The sequence below is a fragment of the Phoenix dactylifera genome, unplaced genomic scaffold (genome assembly GCF_009389715.1).
Source record: "Phoenix dactylifera cultivar Barhee BC4 unplaced genomic scaffold, palm_55x_up_171113_PBpolish2nd_filt_p 000275F, whole genome shotgun sequence".
In the NCBI taxonomy this organism is placed as follows: Eukaryota; Viridiplantae; Streptophyta; class Magnoliopsida; order Arecales; family Arecaceae; genus Phoenix; species Phoenix dactylifera.
Genome location: NW_024067760.1, coordinates 50,581 through 65,910, shown reverse-complemented (window position 1 = coordinate 65,910; position 15,330 = coordinate 50,581). Strand labels below are relative to the sequence as shown.

General features: G+C 35.6%; 1 protein-coding gene across 2 annotated transcripts; it reads left to right on the top strand.

Moving 5' to 3' along the window:
- Positions 1-967: 967 nt before the first annotated feature.
- Positions 968-13,926, top strand: LOC103698642 (E3 ubiquitin-protein ligase At3g02290-like). Of its 2 annotated transcripts, XR_602741.4 has the most exons (6): positions 968-1,123; positions 11,572-11,693; positions 12,456-12,888; positions 12,984-13,026; positions 13,130-13,239; positions 13,623-13,926. XR_602741.4 is itself a non-coding variant. In XM_008780681.4 (5 exons), exons 1-5 carry the CDS (start codon positions 1,081-1,083, stop codon positions 13,647-13,649), a joined length of 735 nt encoding a protein of 244 aa, XP_008778903.2. In that variant the 5' UTR covers positions 972-1,080; the 3' UTR covers positions 13,650-13,926. The 2 variants fall into 2 exon arrangements, 1 of the variants encoding a protein (XP_008778903.2); XM_008780681.4 differs by lacking the exon at positions 12,984-13,026 and having other exon boundaries at positions 972-1,123.
- Positions 13,927-15,330: the final 1,404 nt, after the last annotated feature.

Genomic DNA, 15,330 nt, shown 5'->3' with positions numbered 1-15,330 from the left:
AATTAGCTGTATCGTCACAATGCACTAAATGAATTGATAGAACTCTGTTTCGTCTCTTAACCAGTGGACTTTTTAGCATGATGTGGATAGTTTATTTCAATTATTTTCTTACCATTCGTGACTTTTGAACCTAGCATGACATTGACCATGGTTGGTGGAATGTCAACAACACTTACAATCGGGAGGGAAATTGGATGCTCGTTGGAGGGTTGCTACTTGCTAGAGAAGGATCTCATCGAAGTGGAGGGTCACCGAACAACGATCTCATCCGACATGGGTTGGTGATGGGTGGGCTAAAAGAGTTAGGGATTTTGCCCTAATTCCTAACATTGGTCGGCCCTTGTTATGCTGAAGAGCATTTTGATGAATGATCATTAATGGTTCATCGGCTCACATCAAAAGTTAAGGGGTTTAATTGAAAATTTTTAAATAAAAAGGGATGCAGGTGCAAAGGGTTGAAAGTTGATAATTTTATATATTAAAACCTAGCCGGGAAAGAAAAGCTTGAGATGAAGGGATCTTTCGGGTCAAACATGTTTTCTGTAAAATTAATGGGACTGCGGGCCAGGTGGCTAATTATTCAACTAATCACTCTAGCAGTATTCCATGAGTTGGAGATGGGAAGTTATCCTTGGCACTTCGGGAAAAAAAAAAAAAAAAAAAAAAAAAAAAAAAAAAAAAAAAAAAAAAAAAAAAAAAAAAAGGAAAAAAAGAAAAGAAGAAGGCCAGACGGCTTTAACGGTACCATCTTCTACGTACAAAGCATAAAGATGCGTATGAGGACACTTTTATCAACCGTTCATTTCTTCCATTCAAAGACATCCTGTCAGCCCATATGCACCGTCACGTCTAGGCGTCCCTACAAGTAGGTTTAACGAGAAAAATGGACGGTCCAGATGCATCCGAATGCAACACGAGCGGCTAATCGACCATCCGCCTATAAACTTCGGTACGCTCTTCCGTAAGATAGCGTTAGCGCCCCGACACCCCCACCGAGTCCAACGCTTCTCTCCTTCTCTCTCTCTGCAGCTCCTCTCACTTCAGCGGTGCGGAGCTCTGCTTCCCCGTCCCTCTCCGTCAATGCTAGGGGGCCTAAACCCTAGCCCTGTTGCTTTCTTTACAGGTAAAATCCCTTCCTTCGATTCTTCGTCAGGTAGTGCTTTTAGATCTCCAGTTCCCGTTCTTGCTGGTTTGATCGCTTGCTATGTGGAGAAAGACCATCATATGAATTCTCCTGACTTTTTGGCTTTCTTTGATCGGGTGGATCTGACAGTGATGGTTTTTTTTTTTTCTAATTCGCAAAGAAATCGCTTGTTCGTGCGGTTGTATGAGTGAATTTTCATCTGAATTTGTTATTCAGAGGTGGGATCGATGGAGATTGGAGACAAGGGTTCGTGTCTGCATTTCATGATCTTAGGGTTTCATGGCGCGAAGAGATAATAGCTGTTTGTTGTTTATCTAGGTTGTTTGCTGATTAAAGTGGCAGATCTTGTCATGTTTTTTGTTTTTTTTTGTGTTATTTCTCGTTTCTTCTGGGGGTGTTGGGGTGGTGGGGGAGGATGGGGAGGTATTGGGAAGCGGAAAGATCCTTTCTTTTCTTGGTAGATTTTGTCCAAAAAGATTGACAACTTAGATTTTGCAGTTCTAATCAAGGATTAAGGTTGTAAAGGCTGTTCTTGTGCACTGCTGAGTATAGCTTGGCATGAGTTGACTTGTTTTTTCCCCCCTGTATATGATTATTTTGTGATTAAATAGATCATGATTGGTATTTTGTTGCATATGTAATGCTTTTGCCCATATCTGTTTATCGAAATTTTTAATGTGTGGTGAAATTATGAAAAATGCCTTAGAGAGGAACATCACTTGCTTTTGTTATGCTTGATCTGTTAAATGTTGAGGAAAATACCTGCATATCATGCATTATGTAGAACATGCATTATTAAATAATTCATTAGCTTAGCGTCCAGGAGAGGGAAATATGAGATTTCATGGAGTAAACTACTTAGTTCTCTTATAATTTATTGAGGCTCAAGAAGTAAAAGCAGGAGAGGGATTGGGTGGTTTGTTCTGGAGCAGGTTTGACCCATTAGTGTTGTGAACACAAACTAGGGACACAAAATTAGTTTTTTTCGTTTTTTATTAAACATTATGGGAATACCCTAAGAACCTGCAGATATAGGTAGATTTCTCACTTTGTTATTTAATAAAAAAATTGCCTTTAGGAGTAAGGACCAAGATATCAGACTTGTTACTGATTCTGGTAAAGCTTATGGTATAGTACCAAAAGATAATGTGGTGGGAATTGAAAAGAAAAGCATATTGAATGAGTACATAAAATGCTAGAAGTTCCTAGTCTTAATGAAATTCCTAAATCTGAAAAATTCACAATGCGCACGCACAAAAAAAGAAGAGTTTTAAGATCAGACATTATTTAACAGTTGTACTTTCTTACTGAGATTTAAGGAAGTGAAGCTTGATATAATCAAGCTGAGGTGTGAATTGGTGGTCATGAACTGTACTGGTACATATAGCATAGGTTTGAAGATCATGAAAATGACAATGTAACAAATGGCATACCATCCTAATATCAAATCAAAAGTTTTCTAGTACCAGAGAGCAGTTAGATTTTGTGTTGTAGGGTCATCTATTTATTCATTGTATTGTATGCTTTGTTAAAGAAGAGTTTCATGGTAAAATTGATGGAAGAGATGTTTATTTACTTGATCTATACTGGAATATTTTTATTCAGTCACATGAGACATACCAAGTCATCTCTTCTGACATTTTTTGAGGAATTTTGTAGAAGATAACAGATTGACGTATGGTGCAAATAACGATCCTTTTTTGGTAGCCAATAAAAAATTGTTTCTCTTTGAAAAAGAAAACAACTATGTTGTTTGTGATGGGTTGCAGTACGTAGATATGGAATCAACTAGTCATGATCATATATTTTTTTAATAATCTTGCAAGGTCTTGATGGTTTCCTTTCTATGGACATCTCGTAACTTCTCTATAAGTTGGCAGATTAATGGTGCACTTGGTAACGCTTAAAAATGGTATATGTGTATCTTCTAAAGTAGAAAATGTATTTTCTGAAAAAAATAATGCTATGTTTGGTTGACTGGAATGAGTATTGAATGGAATGGGTATTCTGACTTTGGCCTCATTCCAATACTTGGTATGACATTAAATAATGGGATAATGATTCCTCTATAATCACAAGCCCTTTGGAATGAAAGAATGGTGATCCCACTCCTAGATGGGAGGAATGGTCATTCCCATGAGTATGGGAATGAATGATATTTTGGTAATTAACTAATTAGCAATATTTATAATATAAAATAGCAATAAATAATATATTTGATACGAGTTAATTATTAATAATTATAATACAAAATAAAAATAAATAATTTAACTAATATTTAACTAAATATATTTTATTAGAAAATAATGAAAATATCAAGTAGTATGCATTGTAATATTATATCAATTGTTACTTAACAGTGTACTATTTATTATATACCAGCAAATAAGCAATGTCTAATGTGTGTTATGAATAATAAAAATAATTAAATTGTATCATATAAAAATAATATATTAGATAAAATTAGAAAATAGAAATTAAAAATGGATATTCATTTGCTGGTTCCAGATGAGAAACTGAACCTTGTGGTCTAGTTAGTCCTGAAAAACGGATAGAAAAAAGTAATTACATACAATTGTAATATAAACATATAAAAATATTTTAATTAAAAATTAGGAAATATGGACAAAGATGGAAACAAAAATATAAAAAATATGTAAATAAATTTTACATTCAAAAGTAAAATATTACATTGAAAATTTCATTTATAAATACAAGTATTTCATATAAAAACAAAAACCAGTTGATAAGAATGCTAATTAAAAATGAAAAGAATAAAACATGATATGTAAAAATAACGACCATTAATATTATAATAGTTAGATAAAAGTTCATCATATAGATATATAGAATAATAGAAGACTCTTGAAAGAATTGTAATGATTATTATTATAAATTTAGTTTTACCCTTTATTTGATGATATATTTGGATAAGCAATATAAATTAATTATATTCTAATATATAAATAGCTAAATTAATTATTAGAATTGAATTGCTATTCCTTTTCCAGGCATTCCTTCATTTCGTGGCCAAACAATAGATTGAGAATTATGATTCTGATTCCCTGCATTCCATTCTCACTGTATATTGATGCCTATTCTGATTCTTTTCATTTCTATAAACCAAATGTAGCTTAAGTGTTTGATAATATCATTAGAAGTGCTTCTACAAGAAACAGAAGCCAAAAAAGAAGTTAGAAAAGTAAGTTCTTGCTTCTTTCATGACATTGCTCCTTGTCTTTCAAATATGGTAAGCTTATATATAAAAAAATAGTTCCACAATGTTACCAAACACTAGATATACCAAAATGTACTTTTTAATTAAAAATTTAAATAATCCGATTTTTGAGAATGACTTTAAGCAATACCAAGCAAGCCCTATGTTTGTCGGATGTATTATTCTCAGTTGCCCAAGTTTAAAATGCCTATTGTGATTCCTTCTTGTGGAGGAACAATATCTTGTTTTGCAACATTTTGGAATGACATAAACAAGGTGTGGCATCTTGTTTGCATTGGTTAATTCCTATGTATCCTTGCATTCAATATATGGGTGGTCTACAAGCTCTTGGCAGGAGAAATGGCTTGGGCAACCCTAGACAAAACAATGCATTCTCCTATTGTTTGAATTATAAGAGCTCGAGTTTCAGAGTTATGTTTTAAGAAGGGTTTTGTGAAACCTTCAAACGAATGGGCTGTGTCCCTCTTAGGTGATTTTGGAGCCTTGAGAATCAGCTTTATTGAACTAGAAATAGGTTGTTCCTAGTTTGGTGTATTCTTCTAGTTCTGCTAGCATATAAAGGGAGGACATCTAGCGTGCTTAATAAGCTTCCACTACATATCCTAGTTCATATGTTCAATCTTGCCTATATGTGGATCCATATTTGACATGTGGCTCGAGCATTAGCCAGAGGCAGTATCATTTGTCGATTAGGCTATCACTCATTGAGAACTATGAATAGGCTACTGTTTTTGATCAAGGTGTTTGTATTTGGTGTTTTCATGTCCATAGGAAAGATAGAGAAATTCCATGCGGTATTCACCTCCGCTCCATGTTGGTGATCTCTAAGTTATGCTCCATGGTGATGAGTCTCATAGGTTTCTGCTCTTGAAATGAGATTGAGAGATTTTTGCAGCATCATTAAAGAGGATATTTTAAGTGAACAAGAATAAATATTGACCAGGGCCCATGTTTTGCTTCTACACCATCATTCCTTCTTTATGTTCATATGAATAGAAGTTAATGCAGTCACAAGAAAGAGACAGAGAGCTTTTCAAAATACTGATGATGTATATATTCATTTGACAGAGACAAACAGAGTCCTTCCTACTTGAGCATTTGCTCTAGGCAATAAATTTACTATTGAAATTCTCATTGAACTCCTTTTTTCCTTGCTATTTTTTTGTTTGAATAATTTTTCTAAATTAGAAGTTTAAATCAATTGAATAATTAAAGAAGTTCTATTTGTTCAATGAATTTCTCCTCCCCTAACCCTTTCGTTTTGTTTGTCTACTACTTCTTATGAATCTAAAAAAAGGAGTTCTGATAAACCCGAAAAGCAAGGAATAGTAATCTTTGACGAACAAGAGCAAAAATCATTATTATTTCGATACAAGACACCGCCCTTTTCTTGTGTCGAATAGAAAATTAGGAATATTGCTCTCTCTCTCTCATGTATATTGATTCATGGGTTAATGTTTTAAGTTCAAAAGTATTATTCGAGAACCTATCTACAACTTTGCTTTTAGTGCTTGTTTAGATACTCTATTTGGGATTAACATATCAATAGAATCTGAAAACTGTTGAGGGCTTGTTTGGATATTTCTACAAGATTGGGCTGATAATCCTATAGGATTTGTGAATTGGGCCGCCATTTAAGCATGGCCTTGTATCAACCAAATACCATCTTGCCCGAATCTTGTGGGAAGAAAAAAAAGACCTTCATAGGTTCTTTTTTTTTTCTTCCTGCAGCCCAAAGGCTATGACCTAGGTTGGGTTTGGTAGGCTCTTAGAAAATGCAAGTTAGATGGGTCAACAGACCCAATTCCTACATTATTTTCATCCCAATCTTGTAGAAATATCCAAAGAGGCCCTGAATGGGTTGTTTTTTTCCGGCCAATCCTGTAAGAAAATTGCTTTGACAAAAGTTCACAAGATAATAATGAGGTTTGAGATCTTTTTGTTATTTATTAGAAGTGTTATGTTTGACAATGTTTTGAAGAGTGGAAACAAGCAGCCACGGGTGCATAGTGCCTAGGCGCTACATGGCTGTTTTGAGGTCATGCAAATGATTCAAACATAGCAACAATGATAGGAGCTCCTGATTATGGAGTTGAAATCGTGATAGCTATAGCATATGCTGATTATTGTAGTGGTGGAAGCCATCGATGATAATGGCCATAGCAGCAGCTTAGTGGTGATAGACACAGCAAAAGGAAAAAAAGAGTGGAGGAGAAGGAAGGAAAGAAAGAAATAAGTAATGTTTTTAAAGTTGCCATGGCATGTAGGCAGTCAAGGGATTGCGTAGCACATATGTGGTTTGTATTTTTTAACCAAATAAAAATTAGTAAAATACATAAACTACAACAAAAACAACCATATACTATTTTTTGGATAAAAATCGGGGGCAGTCTTGGGGGGCCAGCAGGGGCCATGGTCCCCTTAAGATCTGAAAGATCCTTAGTCACCTATTAGTTTTGTAAGGCTTGTCTTTTGATCATCCAAAGACTCTTCTTATGTGCCACCCCAAAAGTTCCCATATTATCTCCTGTGTAAAGCCCCCTCTCATTCATTGATAGTTGGGATTGCACTATTCTACTAATTCTGTTATGGCATTTGTTACTAATCTATATTGTTAAAAGTTAAAAGTTTAGATCATAATGAGGATTCCTTGTTTGGAAAGTTCGAAATAACCCCATTAGAATTATATTCTTTTCAAAAATTTAGAACGGGACCAATCCATTCATCTATAGATTGAATATATAGCCTGGAAAAAATCTATTCTTCTCCAAAGAGTCCATCCCTACCCATGCACATTTCGGTAGAGAGAGACAGGTATGTTTCTCTTATTTTTCTTATTTTTCCTCTTTGTTTGCTGGTGCATGCATTCATATATTCTTCACAAAATGAATCATTACTACTTTGCATTTTTAAATTATAATATAATTTCTATATCCACTTCACAAAATTTAAAACAACCCTTTTCGCTCTTGATTAAACTCTCATTTCGTGTAGCCCTGTTTGCTCTATCCATGGATGGTCTTTGACCCTCTCTCCATCTTTTCTCATACTACCACTTCAATAAAAAATCTGGTGTTTCTTACCAAAACAAAGAATAAAATGTGTGGTGTCATGCCACTAATTTACTGGAAAAAGAAAAATTCATCCATGAGTTTCTCTTGAGAACCTACTCAGATTTTTTTTTGTTCTTTGTTTTGATTTATGAATGAGAAACAATAAAATGCTTCTAGTTTTCTGAATCACCTTCATAATAATTATATCACCAAAAGAAATCTTGACTTACACACAATCCCATAAGTATATTATTGATCTCTGAAATAATCTGGCTAGATATATAACATGCTAGATCAAAATATTTCTTTGAATTTATTTAAATTATTAAATATTATAAATTAAATCAAATATGGTGCCCAATACGATATTATAATCTATGAATAAAATTGAAAAGTAAACACAATTTAAAATACCTTTGCTATTTTACAAAAATAAATTTAGTCATTTCTTATAATAAGCCAAGATAAATGTTGTCAATACAATTTTCTGAGCCCCCTCCAAAGGGAAATTTCTGGCTCTAGCCCTATAAATAATATCAATATTAATAGCAATAACAATTAATATGAGTCTTATTACTTGATACTAATAAAAGCAGTTACAATATCATTGTAACTCAAATTCACCCTAACCATTAATTTGAACATTGTTCCATGTACATAGACCCCTATAAGAATGGGGCATATATTTGGAGCCATAATGCTAAGTGGGCCACATATGCAACCAAACAATGCTGATGGAGACACAAATATGGCCACATAGTACTATGGACTGTCCTTTCAGCCCATGTGTGGTATTGCTGTATATAGTAACCGCATGTAGGCAATATAGTGCAGTTAAGGGACCGCATTTGCATTTGGGGTCTTATGCACTGCATTTAATCACTGGAAATAAGGATGCACAGCTTTGCCTAAGGTGGTTGCTTATATAGGCAGCAGGTACATGCCTGCCCATGGTTAGGTTGCATATATAGGCAGCCTAACTTGGCAATGTATCCCTGGAGCAACTTTGCCTAAGGTGGCTGCTTAGGTGTCTTCTAAAGCCGTGATTTTGATGCAGTCCCTTAGTGCTAAGGTTGCAAATAAATTGATACATGCAGAAATAAGTTTTACATCATTTTAGATATGAAAATTCTCAATGAAAACATTCAAAAAAGAAAAAGAGTAATTGGATGGGAGAAAGGAAGTTAATAAATTGTTTTAGATTTGACTCAACTAAAATGAGGAAAAATCTAAATGGGAGTGGAAGAGAAGAAGGAAAGGAAGTTAATAGAGGAGAAACAGTAATTGAGGAAAAACATTTATAAACAAGCTAATTAATTCAAAGAAAACAATAAATTGGGAAAAACTTGTTACTCCTTATGAACCGCTATTTATAGACTAAATACCCATGAAAAATTGGTTCCTAATTTTAGGACCCCCACCTTGCCAATAATGAATTTATAATCTAAAACAGTTTGACTCAAAATAATTCTTCTAATCTAAAAGAAAAAAGTGTAATAGGAGGGGACAGAAAAGGAAAAAGTGGGAGAGAAATGGACAAATATTTAGGAAATAAATCTATAAGCAAGCTAGTACATTCAAAGCAACCCATAGAGTGTGCAAATTTTGTTGCTTCTAATTGACTTCTGTTTATATTCCTCTCAATAGCGTTAACATTTTCTAATCATAAAAGAACCTTGAACTTGAAAATTAAAGAGTTTGGAGTCTAACATGATGTGATTGGAAATATATATTTTTTCCAAATCAATCCAAAAGCTCCACTACCGTTAATCTATTCACTTCATGACATAAAATAACCCAGAGCGTCCAAAAACAATAAAACACATATTAACATGGAACCCGGAATGAAAACAAAGGAACTTATTGCAAAACAAAATTAAAGCTACTTAAAACCTATTATAAACCAACCTAGGCCCTTTTTTTTTACTTTTGATGATCTAATTCCTCAGCATCTATCTTCGCTGGTAGATGCAGATGCTTCTGGTTGTTTTTTCAATAGATTCCGAGGCTTGCCTGCCTTCTTACCAGAAGGAGAAGCCCTAGAGTAGAACTTATGGACAATGGTCCTAGTGAAAATGATTCAAAAAACAATAGAAAATTTCCCCTCTAAATTAACACAAAATTAGCAAGAAAATATGAAGCAAACAACCTACTTCCAGAAAAGATTTACATAGTTGAGTCAAATCTAAAACAAATCTAAAATAAATAGGGATTGTCCCCCTCTTTCCTCACTTTTTCCTTCTCTTCATTTTTCTCTTTTTGGTGTTTGCATGCATTTGTGCACGTTGGGGGTGGGGGGTAGTGGTGGTGCACTAAGGGGGAGTGTGGTTTCTTTGCTCTTGGCATTCTCTTTCCTTGTTATTTTTCTCTTGTTGCATGGGACACTGCTGCATCCACTTCACTTCTTGTTCTTTAATTTGTCATTGTCATCGTCATCGTCATCATTATCAACATGTCTTCTGCTTTCAAACTCTAAAGAGGTTATACTTATATCTAAGGGCATGAGGTCCAACTTGCCCAACATTCATTTTGAAAACTAAGGCATCAAAAGTTTGACAATAGGGGATATATTACCTATAGGTTTGGAAGTGGAGTCTACCCTTTTTTCGCAGGCTCATGCCAAATTATGTTTGTTCCACCAAGCCTATGAGAGTTGCGTCGGAGTTTGGCATGTTGGCTAATTTATAGCATGCCAAGAGTGTCTGATTTGTAAACAGGTCCTTTCAGCCAGTGTTTGATTAATCAATTCCCTCTCCCATGCAGCATACAAGTTAAATGATTTGGCACATGCAAGATTGGTTAACATGTTACATGATTAAACCTCGTTACGACAACATCATGATGGTGTTTTTGTATTTTTAGGATGAATATAGGTGGATACAATTTAATTGTGCAGAAGATTTGTGAAGCTCTGGAATATTGTGGTGCAAATCATCTTGATGCCTCTATACTATTTAAGAGTATTTTTTAGCTTAATTATCTTTCAGAATATAATTGATGGGAATGTTCTAAGCAATACTTGCAAAGAAAGTACTATATATGTTTTATTAGTAAAAGTTGATGAATTCTGATGAGATTTGGTTGACATTTCTGATTTGTTGCCGGTGCTCATTTCATTATCAAAAAGTGGCTCTTCGTCATATCATCTGAAACCATGGTCTGCCGAACCGGCCCGTATCGATCGGTACGAACCAGTCCGGCTAGCTACTGGTACGCCGGAGTCGTGGAAACTAGTACGGGCCAATTCTGTGTTGGAGACGAAGAAGACGAAGAGAAGGAGAGAGAGCGCGGAGAAGAGAGGGAGGGAGGAGATCTGTGGCCGCCATCGGAGAGCCGCAGAGGGGACGCGGCCGCGGCCTCGGCCTCTACCGCGCCCCTACAGGTTCCCCCGTCCCTAGCCGGGCTCCGCCGCCCCCCCGGCCTCCGCCGCCCCTCTGCGGCTCTCCGATGGCGGCCACAGGTTTCCTCCCTCCCTCTCTTCCCCGCGATCTCTCACGTTCTCTTCTTTTCTGGCTCCAGCGGGGAAGAGCTAGCCGGTTCGTACCGCCCGGTTCCGGCACAAACCGGAATCGTACTGGTCTGGTCCGGTATGGCGGACCTTGTCTGAAACATCAATATCTACTTCATTTCTCTTTCATTTCTATGCCTGAATCCTAAGCATAGTTGGTTTGTTTGCATGTATCCCTATTTTGATGTAGCCAACTAATTCTTTCATCTTACTCGTTGGCAAAAAAGAAGATCATACTCCTGAGGCACATCTAAGATGAAGCTGATGACACTCTACCATCTTGTCAATAATTTGATGGGTTTGATGTTAGCTGGCCCATCATGTGCTGAATGTTATTAAAACATCTATTTGTTTACACCATTCAGCTTCCTGCTTTTGTTTGAATATAGATGTATAAACAATTGCATTCTTCTTGTTCAAATTTCGTGTTCCTGTGTAAGGTTCTGTACAGTAATTGCTGAAGTTAGAAGTTCTTTCTCTTCCCCTAAAATCTGTTAAAGAGGTAATTTAGGATCCTGAGTATTTGGCTTCAAGTGCAATCATTTTATTTATTTGATGTAATTATTTTATTGGTTGGGCTTCATCCTTATATTGTGTGTTTTTTTCTGGATATATCGGGAAAATATAGGTATGGGAGCATTTTGCTGTTGTCCATGTTCAGAGGATTTCGAAGAATATGCCCATCCAAGCAATCCCATGTATAGGCACTGCATATGCTTAAGATACTTCTTTCATCAGCTGTTCAGTGGGGTAACGTTATAAAATCACAGATTTTGTTTACATTTCAGGTTTTATTATACATCGACTTACCATAATTTTTATCATAGCTTTGTGCCAATCATATTTTCCATTTGGACCATATCTGATTATGGTGCGCCTAGCTAAAAATGATATCATATATAGCTGACCTGCTGGTAGAATCTACAGTCTCTTTGCGATCAATCCTAAAAGAAACCTGTGTTTATGTGGGAAATTCTTGTCTGTGAACATGCTTGTGTGTTTTCCATGTTGATGTTTCTACTTCCCGTCTGTGGTGCCTTCTCTGAATCATTTTGACCCTTCATTAATTATTGTCTCCAGCACGATATGAAAGTCAAACACAGATGAATAAAGAAGCAAAACAGTATGGTCAAAGGGCTAATTGCTATTGAGTGATGGTGAACGAATTAGTAACGTTTTGTATACAGATAAATGCGACTCTCTCTCTCTAGGCAAATTATGAATGTTGTGTTGGACTATAACTGCGTACTTTGTCAATTATGCAATCTGAGATATTTGGAATGCCATTGCTATTATATTATATTGGTCCACTCGGTTTGGCATCATCAGTAAATGTCAGTCAATGGGAGTACCACACTTTATGAATCTATTTTCCGTGTCAAGCAGATTATAAGTTCTCCATAGAGCTATGTTCTGAAGGTTATCTTTGTAAATCCTGTTTCTAATTCTCTCTCTTTTCTGCCATACATTTTGCAGTAACTATTTTCTCACTCAATTTCATTTCCCTTGTAGTATAGCGCAATGTTTCAAAGATTGGAGGTGCAGACAGTTGCTTCCCCTGTTCAAGCAGTAACTCCATTGATATCAACAGGCATTGGAACCGCTTCAGCTGACAGTTCATTGTCTGAGAGCTACCACCTTGTCCCTCAACCTCCATCTTATGATACAGATCCTAGATTATCTCATTCCCAACGTGATGGGTTGGTCTTGAGGAGGGACAAGTCTATGAGCCACTTACAGGAAGAATCACAGACCCGTCGAAGAAATGGAAGTAGCTCTGCAGTGGAACATTTAGGTTCCATTAAAAAATGGAACAGTGTAGAAACTGAGGAAGAAAAGCCTAGCCATTCTGAATCAGAGAAAAATCTATATGCAAAAGCTTATGGTACTGGTTATGTGATAGCGACTTCAGAGGATGAAGATGTTTGCCCTACATGTCTTGATGGTATCCTGGTTTCTCTTTTGTTTTCATGATCATATTGTTATGTTTTTTTTTTCTTTTTTCTTTATAACTAAATACAAAATGTGTTGCTTCAATAGGTTGTCTGAGATGTCCTAATATGAATTCTAATGGGAAAGCCCTGTATGTTATTCAATTTATGGATCTTTGATGAGGAATTGTAGTTTTTTTGTCATCTTTCCTTTGTAGATTCTTTAATTTATTTACTTTCCTTTTCATTTTACAGAGTATACTCCTGAAAATCCAAAAATTGTGACAAATTGCTCTCATCATTTTCATCTGAGCTGTATATATGAATGGATGGAAAGAAGTGATAGTTGTCCAATTTGTGGCAAGGTATCTAATGATGTTTTTTTCCTCTATGTTTTTTCTTACTTAATATATTTGTTCATATTTGTTCATTTGATTGACAGTTTTAGGCCAGTAATACTGGATTTAATATGTTTACTTGTCTTCTCATTTATTTTCTAGAATTCTCAGAAATTGCATGCAAAGTGTTCAAAGTTTGTTAAATTAATGGCCGTGAAGTTCTTTCCTCTGATTGATTCTTGTATCATTTTCCTTCTTTTTTGGCTATATCTGTTAATATGTTTACCTATTGCTTCAGTCTATTGCTAAATTATGGAATAGATAGAACACATTCAGGATCGGTAGAGGTTCAATATCTTCTTAGTCCTTGCATGCTCTTTTAATTTATCAGTACTTTGATGATGTCTCAGGTGATGGAATTCTGCGAGAGTCCATGAAATAAATTTATTTATTCTCTACATTTTGGTAGAGAAATAGCAGAGCATGTAGTGTTGGAGGGAGTGTTTGTAAATAAAAGTTCTGCAGCCCCAGCACAGAGCTATCTATCAAGGGACAGTTCTCAAATATACTGACATGTCCATATGTAAAAATTCTCTAGCACATTGATTAACAACTGTTTTTTGATGCTACTGTTTTACCTTGTATTACATACCATAAGCTGAAAGTTTTGATAGCTATAGCACTGTCTCTGATAATAAAAGCATTGTTGCAAAACCTTGTGCCTTTACTTCTAATTTTCCTTTTCTCCCAATTTTTTATTAAATGAAGATCTTGATAAAAGAAATCAGATATTAGAAAAGTTTGATTAAGCAACAACTAGATACTGTTAAGTGCAATTTGTAACTGTCTGTTTCTTGGCATATCCCTATTCTGTTTCTTATTTCATTTTCACTGCTTGCAAGATCATGATTCTTGCACGACAGGTTTTGGAACATAGATTCCACTTGGAAATTACTTAGTCGTCCCAGTAGAGCTAGATGGATGGTCAGCAGATAGTCTAATTGGATTTCCTAGCCAGTTATTCCTTATGCAAAGCAGGGATCCTTCTTCGTGAATAAAAATTGAACCTTTGGAAGAAACCTTACCAACAAATAATGCCTTTAAGGATTTCTTTGAAGTTTGTGAAATTTTAATCAAATGACCATCAAGTGGCAGCAATGTTTAATAAAAATATTGCTCTAGGGGCCAGGTGGTTACCCTGATTCAATGCTTGCCTAGATGTTGTGGTGGGTCCTGTTGTCATGGATGCCATTAAGCATCACATTCTTGGCGCAGACAAATAGGTCTCAACTTTTCAAGCAAGCACTTTAGAGGAATGATGTAGATGTGAATTTGTAAGCTGTTTATCCTTACAGTTGCTGCTTTATCTTGATTCAGATATCCAAGCGCCTATAATTCTGTTCCCAATCTTACCTGTTCAAATTGTGTGATGTTGAAATATAAAATAGAGCTATTCTCCTGCACCGGTGTTCCAACTTTGATTTGGTATCAGTTTTCAAATTGTGTGGTTATGTTTACAGTTTCTGCTATGTTTTTATCCAGATCTAATCACTCATGGTCTTAGATGTTTTAAGTTGTGGTTCATCGAGAATTCGGAGGATTTAACTAGATCTATTATTCCTCTCATGTTCTAATTTAGGATTGACGTTCTGATTTGGAGACGACAATTTTTAAGAGATGGCACTACTGAGCATTAAAAGAAATTTATTTGAGCAGCATAGAGAAGAGGAATATTTTTGCCACTGAACATATATTTTCTGCTATTCAATAAATGATATTTGCTTTGGATGAAAGCATCTGAATGACAAACGACGAACAGAAGGATAAGTGGGATAACAAATGGTGCAACAGCAGATTCCTGGAACCCAAAAGGAGACTAACATACACTAAGAATATGAGACAGCTAAAATAGCGAAATGATGCATGATCCTTAAGCATTTCAAGCATAATATTCAACGACCCAAAAGTTCTACAGAGGCCTTCAACACCCTTAGGCTCTGTTAAAAATGGCCATCTAATAGCCACTTCTTGTGCATCTCTACGGTTCCAAGATTTTCAATTTGATGGTTGATGCCTCTAGCCCCTCATTAGATAGTAGAAGGCCACATCTGCGGCCGA

Bases quoted from the DNA above. Each gene is read 5' to 3' on its own strand.
- LOC103698642 (XM_008780681.4), top strand. From the start codon at position 1,081: ATGCTAGGGGGCCTAAACCCTAGCCCTGTTGCTTTCTTTACAG. The intron at 11,694-12,455 runs GTAACGTTATAA...TTTCCCTTGTAG, and splicing joins TTCATCAGCTGTTCAGTGGG to TATAGCGCAATGTTTCAAAG. The intron at 13,240-13,622 runs GTATCTAATGAT...ATGATGTCTCAG, and splicing joins GTTGTCCAATTTGTGGCAAG to GTGATGGAATTCTGCGAGAG.